The sequence below is a fragment of the Pan troglodytes genome, chromosome 17 (genome assembly GCF_028858775.2).
Source record: "Pan troglodytes isolate AG18354 chromosome 17, NHGRI_mPanTro3-v2.0_pri, whole genome shotgun sequence".
Classification (NCBI taxonomy): domain Eukaryota; kingdom Metazoa; phylum Chordata; class Mammalia; order Primates; family Hominidae; genus Pan; species Pan troglodytes.
The window spans coordinates 21,166,967-21,190,429 of NC_072415.2; the positions used below are offsets into that span (position 1 = coordinate 21,166,967).

At 46.1% G+C, this 23,463-nt stretch overlaps 1 protein-coding gene across 1 annotated transcript in view; it reads right to left on the reverse strand.

Annotated features, from left to right (window-relative positions):
- The window catches only part of RAB31 (RAB31, member RAS oncogene family), a 153,595-nt gene extending 131,229 nt beyond the window's left edge, over positions 1-22,366 (reverse strand). Inside the window, exon 1 of the mRNA XM_523865.7 lies at positions 22,160-22,366. Coding sequence (XP_523865.3) covers positions 22,160-22,198 — 39 coding nt within the window. The 5' untranslated portion in view covers positions 22,199-22,366. The remainder of the gene's footprint in view (positions 1-22,159) is intronic.
- Positions 22,367-23,463: the final 1,097 nt, after the last annotated feature.

Sequence of the window (23,463 nt, forward strand, 5' to 3'; positions counted from 1 at the left end):
TTGGCTACAGATCCTGCACACTCAACTCATGGGAGACGATAAACACTGAGACCTCTTCCCTCTCTCCACCAGAACAGAGCTTAAATGCAGATGCTTTCCCCTAAACTCATCACATACCATACAGGAGGAAAGAGAGAGGCTTATGGAAATGAATGCCTGCCGCCCAGCCACCCTGTGCAGAACTTCCATCTCACTGGGCATCTCACATTGACAATACAGAATGTCCCGAGCACCAAACCCTTTGATATCTTCTCTGCTGTCACTTCACACACTTTGCAGTAGGAGAATGCTGGTAATCAGGAAAGAGGATTTACATACAGCATTTCAGCTTCTCCACATGCATGTTTTCAAAAATACAGTGAGGGCCGGGTGTGGTGGCTCATGCCTGTAATCCCAGCACTTTGGGAGGCCAACGTGGGGGAACACATGAGGTCAGGGGTACAAGACCAGCCTGGCTAACACGGTGAGACCCTGTCTCTACTAAAAAAAATACAAAAATTAGCTGGGCATGGTGGCACATGCCTGTAATTCCAGCTATTTGGGAGGCTGAGACAGGAGAATTGTCTGAGCCCGAGAGGCAGAGGCTGCAGTGAGCCAAGATCATGCCACTGCACTCCAGCCCGGGCAACAGAGCAAGACTCTGTGTCAAAAAAAAAAAAAAAAAGATAAGGTGAGGCTCAAAGGACTTTGTAAAATACTAAGACACTAAATGCGTATTTTAAATTTGCCCATTAAGTTTTGGGCTGCGTAAGAAATTAGTAAAAAATATTTCCAAATAACATGCAGAAGTTGTTTTTAAACTTAAAATCTCATATCTTAGCTACACCCACAGCGATGCTATAGAGAGGAGCTGGATTTCGGTGTATCTGAATGGCTCAGATTATGTTCCTTCCAAAAAAGTTATTTTATGTACAATCATTTTTTATATGAAGCATATGAAAAATCACCCAGAATCTACCACGTATTTACCACATAGACAAATGTCCATTTTTAGATCTGTCATTCAACACCATGTTATTCTTTTTATGCAACAGAATGCAGTGTGTGAGAAGTACGTCAAGAGAAGAGTAAAAAAACAACCAGGGGTGAATTCATAATTCGGACACTACTGGCTCTGATTTTTCTCAAATTCAGAAATTAATTAAAATTTTAATAGAACATAGAGTCCAAAAACAGACACACATACACATGGAAATCTCATTTATGACAAAGATAACATGTCAGACCAGTAGATAATGATTATGAATTAATCAATACATGGTATTAAAGCAACCAGCTAGGCATTTAGAGGGGGGTGGGGGAGGGGAGACTAAATCCCTAGCTGGTTCTTTATCCCAAAATCCACATGCTCAAATAATTTAAAATGTAAAAAAGAAGATATGAAAGTACTAGGACAAAATATAGCTAAACACTTTTTTTTTTTTTTTGAGACGGAGTCTCACTGTGTCCCCCAGGCTGGAGTGCACTGGCGTGATCTTGGCTCACTGCAAGCTCCCCCTCCCTGGTTTACGCCATTCTCCTGCCTCAGTCTCCTGAGTAGCTGGGACTACAGGTGCCCACCACCACGCCCGGCTAATTTTTTATATTTTTAGTACAGATGGGGTTTCACCATGTTAGACAGGATGGTCTCGATCTCCTCACCTCGTGATCCGCCCGCCTCAGCCTTCCAAAGTGCTGGGATTACAGACATGAGCCATCGCGCTGAATACTTTTATAATATTAGAGTAGAGAAGGATTTTCTAAGCAAGACATAAAACATCAAAATCACAAAAGACTGATATAGTTAACTAAATGAAGATTTCTAAATATCGGTATGATTTTTTAAAAGACAGTAAACAGTGAAACATGAAACAACAAACTGAGGAAAAACATATGCAATACAAATAACAAAGAGTTTAGCTTCTTAATATACAAAGATTACTCACAAATCAGTAACAAAAACAGCCCAGTTGAAAATGGGTAAACGATGTGAAGGGGCAGGTAACAGAAAAATATAGTCAGTCAATAAACAAATTTTTAAAATATCCATTGTCATTATAAAGAAATGCAAATTAAAATAGATTATCATTTTTAATCTATAATATTAGCAAAAATAAAAAATTTTATTATATTCATGGTTGGGCGGGGTGGCTCACGCCTGTAATCCCAGCACTTAGCGAAGCCAAGGAGGGGTGCATCACGTGAGGCCAGGAGTTCGAGACCAGCCTGGCCAACATGGTGAAATCCCATCTCTACTAAAAATACAAAAATTAGCCAGGTGTGGTGGCAAACACCTGTAATCCCAGCTACTCGGTAGGCTGAGGCATGAGAATCGCTAGAACCTGGGAGGCAGAGGTTGTAGTGAGCCAAGATTGTACCACTGCACTCCTGCCTAGGTGATGGAATGAGCCCCTGTCTCAAAACAAACAAACAAACAAACAAAAAATTAGGTTATATTTTGTGTTGTAAGGGTGTCGAAAATCATGTCATCAAACATTTAAAGGGAGTGTAAATTGGTGCAATATTTGAGGTTAATTTTGCAATATCTTTTTAGATATCAATCTCCTATTCTCTGACCCAACGTTCTATTTCTAGAAAATCCCACAAATACATTTCATTCATGTACATTAAGATTCAGGTACAAAGATTTTTATTGCAGAATTGTTTGTAAAGCCAAAAAATGAAAACTACCTCAACATTTATCATTAGGGCACCAGTTAAGTAAATCATGATATACTGTTGTGACAGAACACTATGTGACTTTTAAAATAAGTGGGATTGCTCTATACATGGGGCCAAGGAATAATACTCAAGGTTTACCTTTAGAGGAAAAAGGCAAGAAAATGTTTGCATATGCATAGACCATAGCTTTAAAAATACACAAGAAATAGAAGACATTAGTAGAGAAAGGTGGTCTTTTTTACTTTTCATTTTATACCTATGTGTACCTTTTTTATTCTTTAAAAGTATACATTAAGTCTAGTCATTAAAAAACAACTTTAAAAAGACCGATCTATTTGCTAAGAGAGTAGATCTCAAAGTATTCTTACCACAAAAAAGATAACTATGTGAGATAATGAATGTGTTAATTAGCTTAACTGTGGTAATCATTTCATAATGTACACAATCAAAACATCATATTGCATACCTTAAAAGTGGACATTCAATTTTTACTTGTCAACTATACCTCAGTAAAGCTGGGGTAAGAGGAAAGACTGATCTTAGCGAAGATTTTCTTCATAGAAAGGTTTTGTTCATTAAAAATGGAAACAAGACATTTTTAATATTTGAGAGAACTGTTTTCAAACACCCTTGAGCACTTTAAAATGGCTTAATTATACACAATTAACATGCTTCTCAGGCCGGACACAGCGGTTCATGCCTATAATCCCAGCATTTTGGGAGGCCAAGGCAAAAGGATCCCTTGAGGCCAGGAGTTCGAGACCAGCCTCGACAACATAACGAAAACACTGTCTCTACACAAAATTTAAAAATTAGCCAAGCGTGCTGGAGGACCTGTGGTCCCAGCTACTCAGGACACTGAGGTGGGAGGATTGTGTGAGCCTGCGAGTTTGAGGCTGCAGTGAGCTATGATCACACCACTGCACTCTTGCCTAGACGACAGAGAGAGACCCTGTCTCTAAACAAAACAAAGCAAAATAAAAGTAATATGCTTCTCATTTTAATCAATTTTACAAGGCCTCTGAAGACACTGCTTTCCAACCTTATTCACATCCCAGCAAACAGAGAAAGTGCTATTATCTACATAGCACCAGGGCATACGGGCCCACATGGCTACAGCTGGAAGAAGCCAAAGGGCCACAGCCTACCCAGCCCATCTCCCCAGGCCAGCATCCATGTCTCGGCACACTTGTGGCCCAATGGCAGCACATTCTGCCCCAGCCCTTTGGTCCTAAGAACGTCTATTAATGCCATCTTAGTATAAGTACCTAAAAAAAACCAAAGATCCTACAGTAAGCATATGCTACAACTTAAAAACAAGCAAAAATAAATGTTACAGTGTTAGAAGTCAAGACAACTAGTTACTTTTTTTTTAAGGTAACGCTTGGAAGGGGGAACAGGGTGGGCTTCTGGACAGCTGGTAACATTATTTCCTGACCCAGTGTTTACATAGGTCTGTTCCATTTGTGAAAGTCCATCGTGCATTAAACTGAAGATTAGTGCACTTTGTATGTTATACTTCAATAAAAAATTTAGAGTATGTTATAAATTTAGTCGAATGAATGAAAATAATGATGTTCTACAGTATTCATTTAGTGAACTGAAAGCTATTACTCAGCACCTTTTACTTGCCAGACCCCGTAGCAAAGTATATAAAGAAAACAGCTCAGCCAGAGCTCCTCTTGTGGAAAGAATCTACTTAAACTCCCTTAAGCCTTAAAGTTATGAGGATGTAAAACAGTCTGGGAGAAGAGGCTGCTAAGGTAATATCTTGAATATGACATGCCAGGCAAGGTTCCCCGTTAGAGGCATTATCTACGCAAACTGTCAGTATTTTGCAATGAGAAAAGTGAGCCCCAGAGATTACATGATTTGCCACAGCAAATACGTGCCCAAGTCCACCTGCTGCCAGGGCTCATCTGCCCTCCACTGTGCCACCCTGACAGCAGTGCTTGCACAGTGACCCAACAGCTGTAATAGCAGACCTGGGAACCTCTGATCTCTAACAGTCCCCTGCAGTCCAGCAGGTTGGCCTTCTGGATTGATCACATTTCACAAACTGACATTTCCTGAACCCAATTTATAGTGCTTAAAAAGTATCCTATGAGAAAGTAAAGGAAGAAAAGAACTGGAAATGGTTGCCTCCTGCACTCTGGAGCTGGGAACCCTGGAGCAGTCACACTGCCTGGCTTAGGGTCCACTTCCCGCATGGCCTTTATGACATTGAGCAAAAACATTTCACATGGCTAAGCCTCTGTCCTTCACACCTGCAGATCGAAGACAAAAAGCCAACCACATAAGAGTTATTTGAGGACTAAATGAAACAACATGAGGACAGTTCACTGTAAACTGTTAAGTGCTAAACAAATATATTGTTGTCGCTGCTGCTGTTGGTATTATTATAAATGCATTTGAGCCTTTTACTGCCATCAAGGTGAGACCATCTCTGATACTGGACTTTGCCTCTGCACATCTCATACATTCCCAGAAATGACAAACAGTTATCTGTAACTCCAAAGAACCTGACCAGGACCCTAACATTGTGGGAATTTGCATGTTTTCCTTCCACGGAAATGCTTCAAACCTGGTTCAAATTATTCAATAAAATCATTAAATTATGTTTTTAATACAAGACCCCTTATTTTTAAAAAGTCCATTCTATCAGACCAGTGGTGCTCTCCCTACTACATGCCAGTTTTGAACAAATAATTTGTAACATATAACAATAACAAAAATAACTGGTTTGTGGCACAGTTAAGTCATTATGTGCATTGGGATTTAGAATCATACAAAGCTAGTTCTATTGCTCGAAGCATCATTTATTAGCAGTCAGTCCTTGAGCATGTTACTTAAATCCCTGTGCTGCAGTCTCTTCATTAGCAAGATAAAGATGAGAATAGAACTTGCCCTTACAAGCCTATTAATGTCATAATTTATGTAAAGCACTTATTCAGTAGGGTAGATTAAGGATGATCACAAATTCTTGCTATTCCTCCCATCAAGAGGTGGAGTCTAATTCTCCTCTCTTTGCTTCTGGGCTGAAGCAAAGCATTTACCTTGGTAAAATGCTTGATCAATAAAATGTGGTAGAAATGGCATTCTGGGATCTGTGAGGCTAGGTCAGAAGAAGTCTTTTAGCACCCACCTCCCAAGGCTCTGGAACACTTGCTGTGAACTCAACCAGCCACCATATGACAAGACTGGCCACCCTGAGACTCCATGCTATGAGGAAGCCCAAGCTACCCAGGTAGAGGGGCCACTTGGAGAGAGTTGCTTGATTAGCACCCAACCGACCCAGCCTGCCCGGTCCGCTCACCAGACAGGTAAGCAACAAAGCCTTCAGATAACTAACCACTGCTCATCTGAGCCCAGTCAACCCACAGAACTGTGAGAAATATTAACAAGTTGTTATTTGGAGCCACTGAGGTCAGGGTAGTTTGTTATGCGGCAAAAGGTAGCAAACACTGAGCACAGTCCCTGGCACATGAGTTATACTCAGTACAAGTCTACGTGCTTAGGATTATGGGGCTATTACCTTTTTCAAACACTAGAACAATTACAAGCTCATCTGCATAATGACATCCTTCTTAATCAAAGGCATTCTGAAGCGCTTCCTTAAAAGAAAGGCGTACATTCCAGGGCTATGTACCAATCCTTCTCAATCATTCCTGATGTTGCCGAGATTCACAGCAGAAGCAATTACAAATTATTATAGTGCCTGTGAGTCTACAATTACTGTTTTTCTTTCACCCATGGATATTTTTAATAAGGAAGAAGCCAAGGGCATATAAAGAAGGCACAAGTAGAGTGTAACTACTTTGTTCATAAGCACAAATAAGAATGTGCACATCTGGTTATTTGTGACACAACAGTTAAGATTAACAAGTCAGAAGCAAAGCACTGATGCAAATGAAGTGTCCAGTCATGCAATTCTCATTAACAGTAGCAACATGTGTAAATCAGTACATTATGTGAAGTATCATTTCAATAATAATGTTTTTTAAATACTTATATTTTGATTATACAATATTACACACTAGGTTCTTGCTATGCTTTAGATGTAGTCTGTTTGTCCCCACCAAAACTTGTGTTGAAATTTGATGACCAGTGTAATAGCGTTGGGAGGTGGGCCTCGCGGGAGGTGTTTGGGTTATAGGGATGGATCATTATGAATACACTTAATGCCGTTCCACTGGGGTGGGTGAGTTCTGACTCTAGCAGGAATGGATTAGTTCCAGAAACAATCGGTTGGTAAAGAGTCTGGCTTATTTGGTTTTGCTCTCTTGTATCCTCTCTCACCATGTGATCTCTTTGCACACACCCACTTCGCTTCCACTTTCTGCCATGAGTGGAAGCAGACTGAGGCCCTCACCAGATGCAGCTGCCCTGTCCTGGACTTTCCAGCCACCAGAATTGTGAGCCAATTTCTTTATATATTACCCAGTCGCAGGTGTTCTGTTACAAAACACAAAACGGACTAAGAAAATTGTCTTGCTAAGATTAATCTATGAAAAATAATATATATAACTCATCTTTTTAAATAGAGGTATTTTTACAAATTTTTATTTGCCATATTTACTAACAATTCCCTAACAAATGAATTGTTTTGGAAGATCTTGAAATGACTGAGTTCATTATTCACATGCTCATAAAAATGCTTTTACAGGCCAGGCACGGTGGCTCACGCCTGTAATCCTAGCACTTTGGGAGGCTGAGGCAGGGAGATCACCTGAGGTCAGGAGTTTGAGACCAGCCTGGCCAACATGGTGAAACCCCATTTCTACTAAAAACACAAAAATTAGCCGGGCATGGTGCCGCACGCCTGTAATCCCAGCTACTCGGGAGGATGAGGCACAAGAATTGCTTGAACCCGGGAGGCAGAGGTTGCAGTGAGCCAAGACCACACCACTGCACTCCAGCCTGGGTGGCAGAAAGAGACTTGGTCTCAAAAAAAAAATGATTTTATGAACAAAACCTATTGCATTCTTTGCTTTATTTTGCAACACAGACTTCTGAGGTTTCAATAGTATCTGCATCTAGTCATGGGAGTAGCTAGGATTTGCAAGGTCGTCTATTAGTTGTGTCATACCAGAAAAAGTAGTAAAACTGTAGAGCTGAGGAATTGCATCTTGGCAGACACTGGCCATACCTGAGAACATACCTCCACCTTCCACCTGGTGGTGCCACAGGAACGCAGCCTTCCTTGTCCTTGTCCAGAGTCCTGCCAATACTGTGACACTTCGTAAGGGAACAGATCGGTTCCATCAGTCCCTGGATAATCGCAGTGGTTAGAGCAGGGTTTCTCAGGCCCCTTTAAGACTCCACATACTTTCATAAGGGGAAAAACAATCTCATGGACCCTGAGGTAGTCATTAACTATTCCACTGTATAAATATACACAAATAATAAGGGTACACATAAACTGTGCTATTCTGAAACTACAAAATAGACACAGATACATTGATTAAATACAAATTAAACTATAAAGCCAACGACCTTCCACTTGACATTAGTTTCACATGATGGACAGTGTTGCTCCACTGTGGCTGGATTCTGAGGTACGCATCATGCACCATGTCATGGTTTAATTCCCTTGTGCTCCATACACAGTCCATCAGCAACGTTTGTCAGCTCTACCTTCAAAACACAGCTTACATGGGATCATGTGCACCACCTTGCTGCTACACTCTGGAAGTCACCACCGTCTCCCATGTTCCTTCTGCATCCTCCTGTGGTCAGCCCTCACACAGCTGCCAGGGCAATCTCATAAAAGCTAAGTCAGATCATGTCCGTGCTCTGTACCAAAACCTTAGCAAGCTCTCTCACTTGATTCCAAGGAAATGCCAAAGTTCCTACACCAGCCCGCAAGACCCCGCCTGATCCAGCCCCAAACCTCCCTGACCTAACCCCCTTCTACACCCTCCTCTCCCTCCCTTCTCTTTCCTGCCCCAGTCACACTGCTCGCCTGCTGTTCCTCAGACTCACCAGGCACACCCACCCTGCTCCAGCCTCACAGACCCCTCTGTCTGGTGGCACACATGGCTGCCCTGACTACTGTCTCTTTGATCTTCACTCAGATGCCTCCTTTCAGAAATGCCTTCTCAAGCCCCTACCTGAAACCACACTCCTCCCAACCAGCATGCCCAGGGCCCTTCCTCACTTTCCTTTTCTCCACAGCACCCCTCATCATCTGCCACACTCGGTATTTGTGCGCCACCTGTCACCCCTACTAGAATATCAGCTCCATGAGGTCAGGGACAGTCCATGTTGTTACCTGCTATTCCCCCAACCCCTAGAAACTGCCTGGTATACAGCAGGCACTCAGTAAACACCTGCTGCATGTGCTGCAGAATCACATGGTCTTCACATGGCCCCAGTTATTTCTTTTTTTTTTTTTTAGATGGAGTCTCGCTCTGTCAGCCAGGTTAGAGTGCAGTGGCGCAATCTCAGCTCACTGCAACCTCCACCTCCCATGTTAAAACAATTCTCCTGCCTCAGCCTCCTGAGTAGCTGGGATTACAGGCATGCACCACCACACCCAGCTAATTTTTTATATTTTTTGGTAGAGACAGGGTTTCACCATGTTGGCCAGGCTGGTCTGGAACTCCTGACCTCAAGTGATCTGCCTGCCTTGGCCTCCCGAAGTGCTGGGATTACTACAGGCATGAGCCACTGTCCCCGGTCGACCCCAATTATTTGTATACTAACTCTACATTGGTTATTTTCTCCTTAGCCAGTATTAATGACGTTAACGTTGTCACACAGAATTCTGTGACAGGATGATGACCTGGAAGATACAGGATATACTTTTATTTATTTTTCAAATAACAGCACACAGAAAACAGATATGCCACACACAGAAAACCTGTAGAACCCTAAGACGGATAGACAGGCTCATAACTTTCCTAGACCCCATTTTGAGGAATAGGAAATTAGAGAATGGTGAAAAAGCCCAAATATCACCCCATGAAGAGGTCACCGTTCCCCAAAAGGAGGTGGCTGCCCTCCCATGATGGACCACGGACCCCAGAGAATGGCCTGCACAAGTGAAAGCACAGCACTACCTGCTAAGCCAAATCTGCATCCTGTTGATGCCAGACCTGTCATTTCACCGAAGCTGTAAACTCAAACTGCAAGGCCCCTTTATAATCGGACCCAGAGTTACTTTCCAATTTCATTACCAGTGTACCACTTATTTCCAGTAAGAACCAAATGGATCTTGCCCTGTCAAGCATCTCCTTGTCCCCTGCAACACATTTTGCAGGTTTTAACGAAATTACACAAAGTAATACATGCTCACTAAATAAACCAATACAGAGAAGCAAAAAAAAAGAGAGAAAATTACTTATAGGCCCAAATCTACCCCCCTCACCAGGCAGGTAACCACTCTGACACCGAATCTTGGGGAACCTTCTCCCTGTGTGTGTATGTCTCATGTAAGTGAAGCCACTCCCACTGGCTCCCAGACACGCCCCCTCCGCACCTCACCTGACATCAGCCCTTCTTCTGGTTCATTAGCAGACACCACACGCTCTCCCTGGTCACCCCAAACTCCACCAGCCCTCACCTTCTGAACATCTGGCAACTAAGCATCTGGCGATATCCCACTGGGATGTCTGGTATTGTTACCTAACCTTTCCCATGTACGCCCTAGCAGGCCAAGGACATTGTTAGACTGTAAACCTCAAGGACAGAAACTACCGCATAGCACCCATGTAATACAACTTTGATAACTAAAGATTTCAGGCTGGGTGTGGTGGCTCACGCCTGTAATCCTAGCACTTTGGGAGGTCGAGGCGGGTGGATCACTTGAAGTCAGGAGTTCGAGACCAGCCTGGCCAACATGGCGAAACCCCATCTCTACTAAAAATAGAAAAATTACCCGGGCGTGGTGGTGCATGCCTGTAATTCCAACTACTTGGGAGGCTGAGGCAGGAGAATTGCTTGAACCCAGGAGGCAGAAGTTGCAGTGAGCCGAGATTGTGCCACTGCACTCCAGCCTGGGTGACAGAGCAAGACTCCATCTAAAAAAAAAAAAGGTGAGCCTGGCCAGGCTTGACGGCATCCCTGGCAGCGCCCTGCTGTGCCCCGCGGCTTGCTGAGTGCCTGCTGTGGCACGGCGGGAAGGAGTTTGGCACACTCCCACTGAAAGGGTGGGAGCAAGTGAAAAGCAGGGTTAGAAACACTTTCCTGTAAAAGCGAAGCCTTGGATGCCTCTTTCAAGGAGGTCGGGCTGATGACTCATCGTGTGAAGTGGAGAGAATAAGAAAATAAATTTAAATGATGGAAGAAAATGATCCTGCAGGGGCAGAAAAAAAGCAGCGACATAACAGAAGAAATACAGGGCAGGATGGTGAGGTTGACATTGGTCCTAAAATATAAAGCCGTCCTCCGAACGTGAAACAAAAGACAGAAAAAAAAGAAGTTAAATGAGGAGGTGAGTGTTACAGAAATGGAGGGCAAGCAGGATGACTTCTCTTTGGCTGTGGGATTACAAACAAACTAAAGAGGAGAACAAATAGGATATTGCCAGCTAGTACAATGATGTGTCATTATTAAAAAATGGGATTAAAGCCATCATCCTGTATTCCTCACCTCTGCAGTCTAAAACTACAACAGCATGTATCATTTCACTACTTGATCATTTCCCCTCCCTCATAATTAGATCAAATTTTATTTTATATATATATATATATATTTTTTTTTTTTTTTTTTTTTTTTGAGACAGAGTCTTGCTCTGTCACCCGGGCTGGAGTACAGTGGCACAATCTCGGCTCCCTGCAACCTCCACCTCCTAGGTTCAAGTGATTCTCATGCTCCAGCCTCCCTAGTAGCTGGGATTATAGGCGCACGCCACCACGCTCAGCTAATTTTTGTATTTTTAGCAGAGAGGGTGTTTCACCATGTTGGCCAGGCTGGTCTTGAACTCCTGACCTCAAGTGAGCCACCATCCTTGGCTTCCCAAAGTGCTGGGATTACAGGCGTGAGTCACCATGCCTGGCCTTCAAATTGTAATTAGCATGCATCACTTTATGTTATGGTCTGAATATTTGTGATCCCCAAAATTTGTATGTTGAAATCCTGACCTCCAAAGTGATAATACTAGGAGGTAGAACCTTCGGAAGGTGATTAGGTCAGAAGGCTAGAGCTCTCGTGAATGGGATTAGTGCCCTTATGGAAGAGGCCCCAGGGAGCTCCCTTACCCAACGGGAAGACTCAGTCTGCAACCCCTTAGAGAGCCCTCACCAGAACCTGCCCGTATTGGCACCCTGATGGTGGACTTTCAGCCTCCAGAACTGCAGGAAATACATTTCTGTTGTTTTTCAGCCCCCAGTCTATGGTGCTTTACTATAACAGCCCAAAAAGACTAAACTACTTGATAATTTAAAAAATTAGCTCTTTAGAAGTTTATTATGAAAGTTCAGAAAATAAGGCTGGTTGCAGTGGCTCATGCCTGTAATCCCAGCACTTTGGGAGGCCGAGGCAGGTGGGTCACCTGAGGTCAAGAGTTCAAGACCAGCCTGACCAACATAGTGAAACCCCATCTCTACTAAAAATACAAAATTAGCCAGGCATGGTGGCGCATGCCTGTAATCCCAGCTACTTGGGAGGCTGACGCAAGAGAACTGCTTGAACCCAGGAGGCAGAGGCTGCAGTGAGTCGAGATCACACCATTGCACTCCAGCCTCGGTAACAAAAGCAAAACTCCATCTCAAACAAACAAACAAAAAAAATTCAGAAAATATTTTAGCTTCTAAAATGAAGTATAAATTAACTACGTAGTATTGATGCCATGAGATGAACTTTAAAAAACACTTTCTAATCCCAGCACTTTGGGAGGCTGAGGCAGGTGGATCACTTGAGCCCAGGAGTTCAAGACCAGCCTGGGCAACGTGGCAAGCCCCGTCTCTACAAAAGAAACCAAAAAAATTATCCAAGTGTGGTGGTGGGCACCTATAGTCCCAGCTACTCGGGAGGCTGAGGTAGGAGGATTGCTTGAACCCGGGAGGTCGAGGCTGCAGTGAGCTGTGATTGCACCACTGCACTCCAGCCTGGGCAAGACCCTGTCTCAAAAAAAGTAAATAAAATAAATAAAAAGTAAATAAATAAAACTTTCTTAATTAACCTTGCCATAAATGTAAATACCCTGGCCAATAATCTGATTATTTAAAAAACAAACAAACAAACACACAAGAACACCTTGCTCTTTCTCCTTGCCAGCAGTGGGCAAATTTTATGTGATACTCCACATACTGTGTGTACGTGTGTCTGTGTGTGTACGTGCGTGTCTCTCTTTCTCCTTCTCTTCTCCTCTTTCTCTCTTCTTCTCTCCACTTTCTCCCTCTGTTCTTCCCTCCCAGAGCAACACATTATATTTGCAGATCCTAGTTAGGAAAGTGATTCCATGAGGGCAGAGAGTAGTCCTGGAGAATGCAGGTATCCTTTTCTTCAAAAAAATACATTGATAGAAAGGCATCTAGCTCTCTGTGACATCCTGTTCAAAGAAGAGAAAATAGAAGGGAAATGACCTCCCTGTGTTCTGTTTGCTGTCCTGCAGGCCCCTTCAATTTTCTGATAACTCGAGTCTCCTAGGCACCTCTGGGGGAACTGAAAGTAGCCTAAGATATCTTCTGGGTTAAATATGGTGCAAACAGAAGCCACATTCATGACTTCTAGAGAATTCAAGCAGGTCTGAGACATCTAAACCAAGGAAATGTATTTGAAAAAAACTCATCAAAAGATCCCACAGTGAAAAACCCATTTGGTGACCTGATGTTAAATCCGACTTTTCGGAAGCAGGAGGATCACTTGAGACTGGGAGGTTGAGGCTGCAGTGAGCTGTGATCGCACCATTGCACTCCAGCCTGGGTGACAGAGTAAGACCCTGTCTCAAAAAACAAAAAAACAAAAAAGAAGCCCACTTTTTGGCTGGGCAAAGTGACTCACACCTGTAATCCCAATATTTTTGGGGAGGCTGAAGTGGGAGGATTGCTTGAGCCCATGAATCCAAGACTAGCCTCGACAACACAGCAAGACCCCATCTCTACCAAAAAAAAAAAGAAAGAAAGAAAATTAGCCAAGTATGGTGGCACGCCTGTAGTCCCAGCTACTCAGGAAGCTGAGGCAGGAGGATCACTTGAGCCCAGGAGTTTGAGGTTATAATGAGTTACGATCACACCGCTGCATTCCAGCCTGGGTGACAGAGCAAGACTCCGTCTCAAATGAAAATTTCACTTTTCTTTTCCTCATTTCTGCTGACAAAGTTAGGTAACAAGAAAGACCACTCTGGCTCCTCAGGACATACTCTCCTCTCCACAGCTCAGCAGCTTACCACAGGAGGAAGCTGTAGGACCAGCGTCAATCCCCGGGTAAATAAGAGGCAGACGCCTCCACCCTGGGCTCTGAAGACACTGAGCACACTCAATTGTCACCCTCGCCAGCCCACTCCCACCTCTTGCCTTCTTTTCCCATAAAGCACATACCACCTCCTAACAGACCATATGATTTATTTTCCCCACCTTCCTGCTAAAATGTAGGCTCCAAGAGGTCAAAGTTCTGTGTCAGACACACCACTGCCTGACACTTGCAGAAGCTAAGAAATTTTTTTAAATAAATGCCACAGAGATAAGTGGGAAAGAGTATTTTAATATTATACATGATCATGTTAAAAAATAAGACCACTCGAGATCGCCTGCGTTGTATTCTCACCAAAACAATGAACCTGAAAGACGTAATGAGGAAACAATCAGACACTTCCAGATCTTGGGACCGCCTACAAGACAACTGGCCTGGATTCTTCAAAAATGCCAGAGTCATGGGGAAAAAAGAAGGGGAACTGTTTTAGATGCACAGTGACTAAAGAGACAGGACAACCAAATGAAATACATGATCTCTAACTCATCCTTTAAATAGCTGGAAAGGACATTTGGGGGCAACTGGAAACATCTGAACATGGACCATATGTTTGATACCCTGTGTTCAATTTAGGGGATGGGAGCATAGTATTGTGGTTACATAGGAGAATGCCCTTTTTCCTAAAAGACACATACTGAAGTATTTGGGGGTAAAGTGCCACCATGTCTGCAACTTACTTTCAAATGGTTCAAAAAAAATGTTTAGTATTATTTATAAACAGAAAGACAGGCTGGGCGCAGTGGCTCACGCCTGTAATCCCAACACTTTGGGAGGTCAAGGCAGGCGGACTGCTTGAGGCCAGGAGTTCGAGACCAGCCCACCAACGTGGTGAAACGCCATCTCTACTAAAAAAAAATACAAAAATTAGCTGGGCATGGTGTTGCACACTTGTGATTTCAGCTACTCAGGAGACTGAGGCAAGAGAATCGCTTGAACCCGGGAGGTGGAGGTTGCAGTGAGCCGAGATTGTGCCACTGCACCCCAGGCTGGTTGACAGAGCGAGATTCCATGTCAAAAAAAAAAAAAGAGAGAGAGAGACAAAGGACAAGTGACAAAATGTTACTCCTGCTGAATCTAGGGGACATTCATAGTCCTTTCAACTGCTGTGTAAGTTTTAAATTTTTCAAAAAAAAAAAAAGGGGCGAAGGGAATTAAAAATAAAAGACCCACTGCTAGAGAGACAGGGAGTAGGGGTTGTCAATGGAAGAGTGGGCAGGCTGGGAGAGGAGTGACTGTGCCAGAAAATACAGTGAGATCCAAGCCCCCTGCCAGGGCCTGGAGTGCACACCCACCTTTCCTTCCCTGTCCCTTTAGGCACTGTTCAAATCCTTCCTACTCCAAGAAACCTTCCCAGCTCCCCACTTCACAGCCCCCGCTGTATCTGACTCCCACCATATCCCACTATACATGCAACACCTCCTGCATCACACCCATCAGCAAGGGCCGTGTTCCTGTGCGTGTGGCACAGGAACCAACCAGAAGCCTCTCCATCCCAGGCGGGGACCAGATCCCTGCCTGACCTACTTTCTGTCTCTAGCAGAGTTAGCACAGCACTGTGCGACAGCAGGTACCCAAGACAGACCTGGAGCAAGAACTTTCTGTCCCTCCCATGCCGTCAAGTCTACTAAGCGGGATGACAGTCAGTATTTCTCATCATCACAACACACTACTTCTGTTCCGCATGGTGGGCCATGGTAAGCACCATAATAAGAATCCAGTCAATGCCACAGAGCTCACTGCTGGTGTGTTCGTGTCTTTGGGAAGGCAACAATCACTGCCATCCTGTCTACATGCAGCCACCCACAGCTCCCAGCATAAAAGAAACACTCCACAAATGGTGAATGGCTGAATGAATGAATACCTATTCCATTTTCAAACACATGTCATAAGTGATAAAAAGTAAGATAAATGAAAGTGTAAAATCTGCACAGGCATGCAAACACCAAATAAGCGTTATCTGCCAGGCTTAATTAAATTTTAAAGGTCTTTTCCAATTAGTGAACTCAAAATCTTTTGCGTTCTAGCACAGAGGTCCCCAACCCCTGGGGCGGTACTGACCCATGGCTTGTTAGGAACCAGGTTGCACAGCAGGAGGTGAACAGCGAGTGAGCATTACCAGCTGAGCTCTGCCTCCTGTCAAATCAATGGTGGCATTAGATCCTCACAGGAGTGCAAACCCTGTTGTGAACTGCGCATGTGAGGGATCTAGGTTGCATGCTCCTCGTGAGAATCTAACTAATGCCTGATGATCTGACATGGAACAGTTTCATCCTAAAACCATCCCCCGCCTCCTGCTCCCATCTGTGGAAAAATCGTCTTCCATGAAACTGATCCCTGGTGCCAAAAAGGTTGGGGACCACTATCCTAGCATCTTAAAATGTAAAGTTTCCTATTTTCTCATGGCTGTGGCCTTAGAGCAGACCTAAAGGATATATCACACTCACTAAAACAGTGTCATTGGGCCAGGGCAAAAGTAGAGGCCACATGCCTGAATGCTATTGACAAGGTACTATGGAATTAATATTTGTGTCCCTCCAACAAAATTCCCATTTTGAAGCCTAACCTCCAATGTGAGGATATTAGGAGGTGGGCCTTTGGGAGGTGCTTAGGTTGTGAGGGTAAAGCCTTCATGAATGGGGTTGGCGTCCTTATAAGAAGAGAAAGAGACAGAGCACTCTCTCAGTCATGTGAAGTTACAGCAAGAAGGCAGCTGTCTGCAAACCAGAAATCGAGCCCTCACCAGGCACTAGATCTGCCAGCGCCTTGGTCTTAGACTTCCCAACCTCCAGAACTGTGAGAATTAAATGTCTATTGTTTAAGCCCTCCAGCCTATGGTATTTTTGTGACAGCAGCTCAAATTAAGACATAAGGGATGGGGGAAGGGACCATGAGAAGCTTGAAAATGCTCCTCAAATGATTCTGATACACACTCCAGAGATGCACTGAGCTCTGAAAGCTGAGGGAGGATGAAAGCAGCAATGCTGACCCTGAACAAAGGAGGAACAAAGGGACCCTGATGGATTCCATCAGCCTGGGATGGGTGCATAAGACACAGTGTTACCATATGCCAGGCACTGCTGGGAAGATAGCCCACTATATCATATTTATTCTCGTGTAACATAGAACGTACCCAGAGTCACCAATGCTGAACATACTTTCCACAAATGGTTCAATTTAGTAGAGGAATCAGTTGTGCCAAGAAATAAATGCTGTGGCTAGCCACTCAACCCTCCCCACCATCCCCCTTCCCCAAGAAATGCCAGTCTCGGGGGAAAAAATAGTAAGTTACTAGAATCTCAGACTTGGAAAGCAAATGTGATCATTACCTAGCCCAACCCACTATCCTATGCATTACTTCCTTCCACAATAACACTAACAAATTCTTATCACCTTATTGGATACTCTGTCATACAGTGCTCAAAGCAACTCATGTGAGGTTGCACAGTTCTGATGATCTGCCTTACTGTGAGTATAAATCTGTTCTCCTCTTGCGTCCTAGTGTCCCTGGGGAGACAAGAGGCCTTCCATGCGAAGGCCCTGGACATAGGTGAAGTCCCCATTACCCAGATGTCTCACCAAATCCCAGGTATTTGACTGCTCTTTGATGAGCCACCATATACATTCCAACAAAGATCACAAGATGCTTCAACAAGCTCCTTACCAGAAGCAGGGAAACCATCAGCTCTTTTAACTGATCACTCAGCTATTGAGGAAGTGGTAGGAATTTCTAAATTGTTGTCAAGACAACCAAAGTCCAAATATAAATCTCTTTGGGATTCCATCAGGAAGCAGTTTTTAAGTGCACGCACACAAATACCCCAAGGAGATAACAAAACAAAGGTCCCCTCCTTCTTTTTCTCCTCCTCCCCACTCTCTCTCTTCCTCCTGCTTCTTGCCACGTGGTGATGTGTGTTAAAAATGCATACTGGGAAACTTTTCCACCTTTGGGGTTGAAGCAGCTGCTGCCTCAGTGTTGTTTTTGTTAAGTATTTTTTGTTGTTGTTGTTAACATACTTTGTTGCCTTTAAGCTTCATGTTTCATAATACCAGTTCAGATCACAAAGTGGGACGAATGACACTTTCCTGGTAAGAAGGAAACTCATGGGGTCCTGCCCAGGGTGCTTCCCCCCATCAAGCACACCCTCCTGCACGGTTGACTTCCACAGGTGACTCGGCTCAGGCCAGGAAAGGGCGTTCACAAAGGCTTGCTGGGCTGTCCCCATGTGGAATAAACCCAAGAAAGTCCACACATGAAATGTGAGCCAAGAATTTATAACAGGTAACCTAAACAAACCCAATGCTCTTCAGTCCTTGGTTTTCCAAGAACACAAAGCATTCAGAGAATGTTCCACAGGCCATTATCCATCCCATGTGGGAGCATTCGCCAATAGAAATAAGCTTGGACATTCCTAATGTGCCAGGAAGACAGGAGAAGTTCAGGTAAAGAAGACCTGGCACCCGGCCCACTTTCACTCCCACCTGCTGCAAATGACTCTAACGTCAGGAGGTAAGACCTCCGACCCCATGGATGGAGCAGGAAACTACAGCAAAGAGTGACCAGCAGGGAGCCTGTGATGAAAGCGCCTACTGCCCATGCCTAAAACAACCTATACCTTAAATGGGAAGCATGTCCCCAAGTCCCCACTGAGCACAGTACCAGGCACAAAAAGACCAACCCCTCAGCCTTCCCAGTGAGAGTGATATTTTGTTATGAAGTCTATGTTCTCTATCACCTTATAAGGGAAACCCGACAGAAAGTGATTCTAACAGGCAGAAAGAAGGTGTGGCTGTCAGGGTCTTGGTCATAGCAAGACTTCAGGGAGGTGTCTCATGGCTAAAAAACAGGAAGCTGAATGCCAGCCACACACAAAACTTCACCCAGAAAAGACAGACCTCCCTAGGCAAAGCACAAATGAGTCCAAGGTTCCTGTTAAAATGTTGAAAGAGCCTGGGCAACATAGGGAGACCCTATCTCTACAAAAATAATAAAAAGTATTAGCTGGGCTGGGTGGTGCACACCTGTGGTCCCAGCTACTTGGCAGGCTGAGGTGGGAGGATCACCTGAGCTTGGGAGGCTGAGGCTGCAGTGAGCCAGGATGGCACCATTGCACTCCAGCCTGGGTGACAGAGTGAGACCCTATCTCAAAAATATACATATATTTTTGAAAGGACTTTTGGACTTAGCACTGACTGATCCACAGGGTCTCTCGAATCAAGAGAATAAACCTAGGCTGATGCAGAAGGATCCACTGAGCCCAGGAGTTGGAGGGTGCAGTGAGCTATGATGGCACCACTGCACTCCAGCCTAGATGACAGAACGTGACCTTGTCTCAAAACAAAAAAGAGGAGAGAGAGAGAGAGAGAGAGAAGAGAGTAAACCGAAGACAGTCAAATGGTTTTGATCTCCCTCAAATGTTATCCCACCCAGAGAATCAGCCTAATTGGATGAGCAGCTAGAAACACAGCCTGCTGCACACATCTCACCCAGGAGAGAGCCAGCCAAACGAGGGGATGTGGCAAATCTTACTCAGTGTGGACAACAAGGTCATTTGGTCTTTCAAATAAAATGTCCTCTGATTTCAATGAAACTGAAACTTACAGCCACCCTCAAAAAAAAAAAAGGAAGCCACAGATGTGGTGTGATATGATTGATGTTTCTTTTCTTTTCTTTTCTTTTTTTTGAGATAGAGTCTCACTCTGTCGCCCGGACTGGAGTGCAGTGGCGTGATTTCGGCTCACTGCAACCTCCACCTCCCAGGCTCAAGCGATTCTCCTGCCTCAGCCTCCCGAGTAGCTGGGATTACAAGTATGCGCCGCTACCGCCCAGCTAACTTTTTTTTTGTATTTTTAGTAGAGACGGGGTTTGACCATGTTGGCCAGGCTGGTCTTGAACTCCTGACCTCAAATGATCCCCCCGGCTGAGCCTCCCAAAGTGCTGGGATGACAGGTGTGAGCCACCGCGACCGGCCACGATTGATGTTTCAAAGCCTCCGTCTGCCCAGAAACCTCTTCTTTCTCTGCTTTGGCATGGTTCTTCCAACTCCAAGTTCAAATTCCTACACACAGAACTGGCAAAGGTAAGGCACTGTCTGCAGGAAGCCACTCAAAGAGTGTGTATCTTTCTTGGAGATAAAAGAAGTAAAGAGATTTCCTCCTCTCCCAGGTTTGCTAATTGGCACCCTGAACTCATAGATTAGCAGGAAATGGTAACATATATCTTAAGAGATCATCTGGTGTAGTCCTCTGCCTTAAGGGGGAACATGTTATTATGCCCATTTCATAGATGAGGCCACTGAGTTGCTTTGCTAAAACGACACAGCTCTTTGGTGGGAAAGAACGAGAGCCTAGGTTTCCTGCCTCTTGACACAGGGTTCTTGCCACCTGATCAGTGTCCTGGTAGGAGGATATAGAGACCTGTCCCTAAACACCGAAATTGAAAATAAGGGGTCCTGTGACAGGGCAGGGTTTGGACCACCTCAGTAAAAGTCAAGAGAAAAGAGTTTAAGAAAAAAAGGCAAAAATATGTCCTATTTCACCTTTCCCAAGGCCAGTCCTGACAAACACGGCACATCAAGGCTGCCTCTTCATTCCTTGGAACACGACATTCCTTCTAAGTCTCTGAAGGCCTTTCCTGAGGCTGAAATGGCCCCTCAATAGGGAAGCATGGGATTCCTGGAATTTATGTCTGGAAATATTAGAGGGCCTGGGGAACAGGAAAACCCACTCCTGCCACACAAAAAGGTCAACAGAGAAAGACCAGACTAGATCCTGGCTGTGGCTCAGCAAGTCGGGGGAGGTGGGGATCTGTGCGGATCTGTGCCAGGGGCTACCAGGGAGGGCAGGGCCTTCCCAGATCCTCTGGAATTCTAAGCCAACCGGACAATCGAGTTAGGGTAAGGGATGGTTTTGGAAGAGGCCGGTGATGGGAGCCGATGATGGGAGCCTGCCGGAGGTTCCACAAGAGCCTAGAGGAAGCCTAGAGACGCTGGCACAATTCAGTCCTCACCGAAATCATTTCCTCTTTCTACAGTTCTTGTACCCCCATCTTGACAGATCAGTTCGCACAAGAATGCGACCCTTTCGCTGCCCTTTTTTAGGAAATGGTTTTCATGAGACCAGCTTTGAATGACACGGGCGGGTACACCAGATGCTAATGGCTGCTGAAAACGCCCTTAGAACCGGCTCTTCTTTTAGAAGAAGGAATTCTGGAATGCGGAGTGGGCCCCCGAAAGGAAGCGACCCTACGTTTATCTGAATTCCCAGGGGCGGTTCGCCAGCGGCTCCCTGCGTCCTCGCCGGGTCCCCTGTCTGCAGTCCCCGGGCCGCACGGATTGACTGCTTCTTTGTTTCTGGCTGCTTTAAGGCTTCTTCGGGCGGAGAAAACCCCACTTTAGGGGAGTGATGGTGGGGAGGACTTTCCCAGGCAGCTTCTTTCACCCGCAGCAGGGAAGTTTGCAGGGCGCGCTCCGCACAGGTCACTGCCTCACCTTCCACCCCGGCCGCGCCCTCGGCTTTCACCCCCTTGGCTGGGTTCGCTTTTGGTTTTATTTTTCTGTTTTACGTGAATAAATCAATTGCCCCCAGGAGGCAAAAGAGCACTCAGCGACTTGGCTGAGCAACTTAAACTTTCTGCCGGAAGGAAACTATCAAAAGCGGAGGAGAAAGCCCTCGGGGCCCCAGACTCGCCGCCACTGCCCCGTCCCCGCTGGGGGTCCCCGCGAGGTCGCCGCGGATCCGGGGACTCGCGGGCCGGGAGGAAAGAGCGGAGTAAGCCCGGGGCAGGCTCGGACCCGGACCCCGGCAGGGTGAGAGCGGGGGCGGACCAGAGGGGCGCACGGACGGCGGGGAGGCGGAGAACAGGCGGGGTGCGGAGAGCGAGGGGCGCGGAGAGCGAGGGGCGCACGGACTAGGGGAGCCAGGGGGACCCGGGGAACCAGGGGGCGCGCGGACGAGGGGGACGGGGGCTACGAGAGGGGTGCGGAGAGCGAGGGGATCACGGGGACTGAGCGCGCAGGGAATAGGGGAGCGAAGGGGCGCGAGAGCGCGGGCCGGGGTCCGCCGGCGGGTGGCGGCCAGGACTCACCCCGAGAAGGCACACTTTGAGCTCCCGTATCGCCATCATGTGCTCGCAGCCAGGCAGTGCCGGGGCTCAGCAGCATCCTCCGGGGCCGCCGCGCCCGCGCCCCGCCGGCGTCTCTCGCCTCTGCCCCTCGCTCGCGCCGCCCGCGGGCGGAACCGCCGCCGCTGCTATTTCTGGGCCGCCGGCCCCGCCGCGGTGGGTCACGTGGCCGCCGGCCGGCTCCTCCCGGGCGCGTCGGGTCCAGCCTCGCCGGCCCCCAGCTCCCAGGAACGCCCCCGGACGGCGTCAGCCACCCGGGACCTGCGGCGTCGCCTGCGGATTGCCTCCGCCCTCGGACCAGCCCCGCGCGGGTCGGCCTCCCCCAGCGCCCTCCGGCATCCGCCCCTCCCGGCCCCGCCTGGCCGCAGGGCCTGGGTGGGTAGGAAGGACTGGACCGGCCCTGTGGAGACCTGGCCCCACTACCAGCGGGTCCCTGAAGATGCCATTCTCATCTGGAAAGCGAATGCTCTCGGCCGAGGCCGTTTGCGTGGCAGCGCGTGGAGGTCTGCGGGTGGTCCCATCCTCAAGCGACATTCTGGGTCCCACGCAGAAAAAGTCAGGCCACTGAAGGGGCCGCTGTGAGGACAGGGGTGAGGAGAAGGGGGCTAACTTTTCGGCCTGCCTTTCTCGACGTTCCTAATACCCGAGCTTCCGTTTAACATATGTGTGGCTCTTCAGCTCAGCCAAGTTCATTTTTCTGTATGCAGCTGAAAATGATTCTAGAAGCAAAACTCGCTGTCCGTGTCTGAAACAGGAAACTTGCTTTCTGGAGCAAAACTCTTTTTCTCAGTAGAGCAAATCCTGCAACTTGTGTGGGCAGAAACCCAGTCCTCAGAAGTACAGGTAGAAACGTGGAGATCCCAGCAGACCCCTGCATCGTTCCTAACTGGGAAATGAGCAGAGTCCGTGGCCGCACACAGTCGGGGAGGCTTGGGTAACTGTGTTCTCTTCTCCATGTATGGCCTAGAGCACCTCATCCACTCAGATGACTTCATTCGTTGCTGCTACAGAAATGTCAGCCTTTTCAATGTAATCTGTCTGAACAATTCACTGGCATTTCAGATGGGAAATGTTTTTTTAAAAACTGATTTTTTGAAACTTCATCTCCTATCCCAAACTCTCAGGCCTCTCTCCTAACCTTCCCATTTTAATCAATGGCATTTCCATTCTCCTAGCAGACCTCCCACCGTGATCATCTGGCTTTGTTCCTACGGAAGCCAGGTTGAAGCTACCCAGTACCCAAGTAGCCCCATCCAATGGGAAATTCC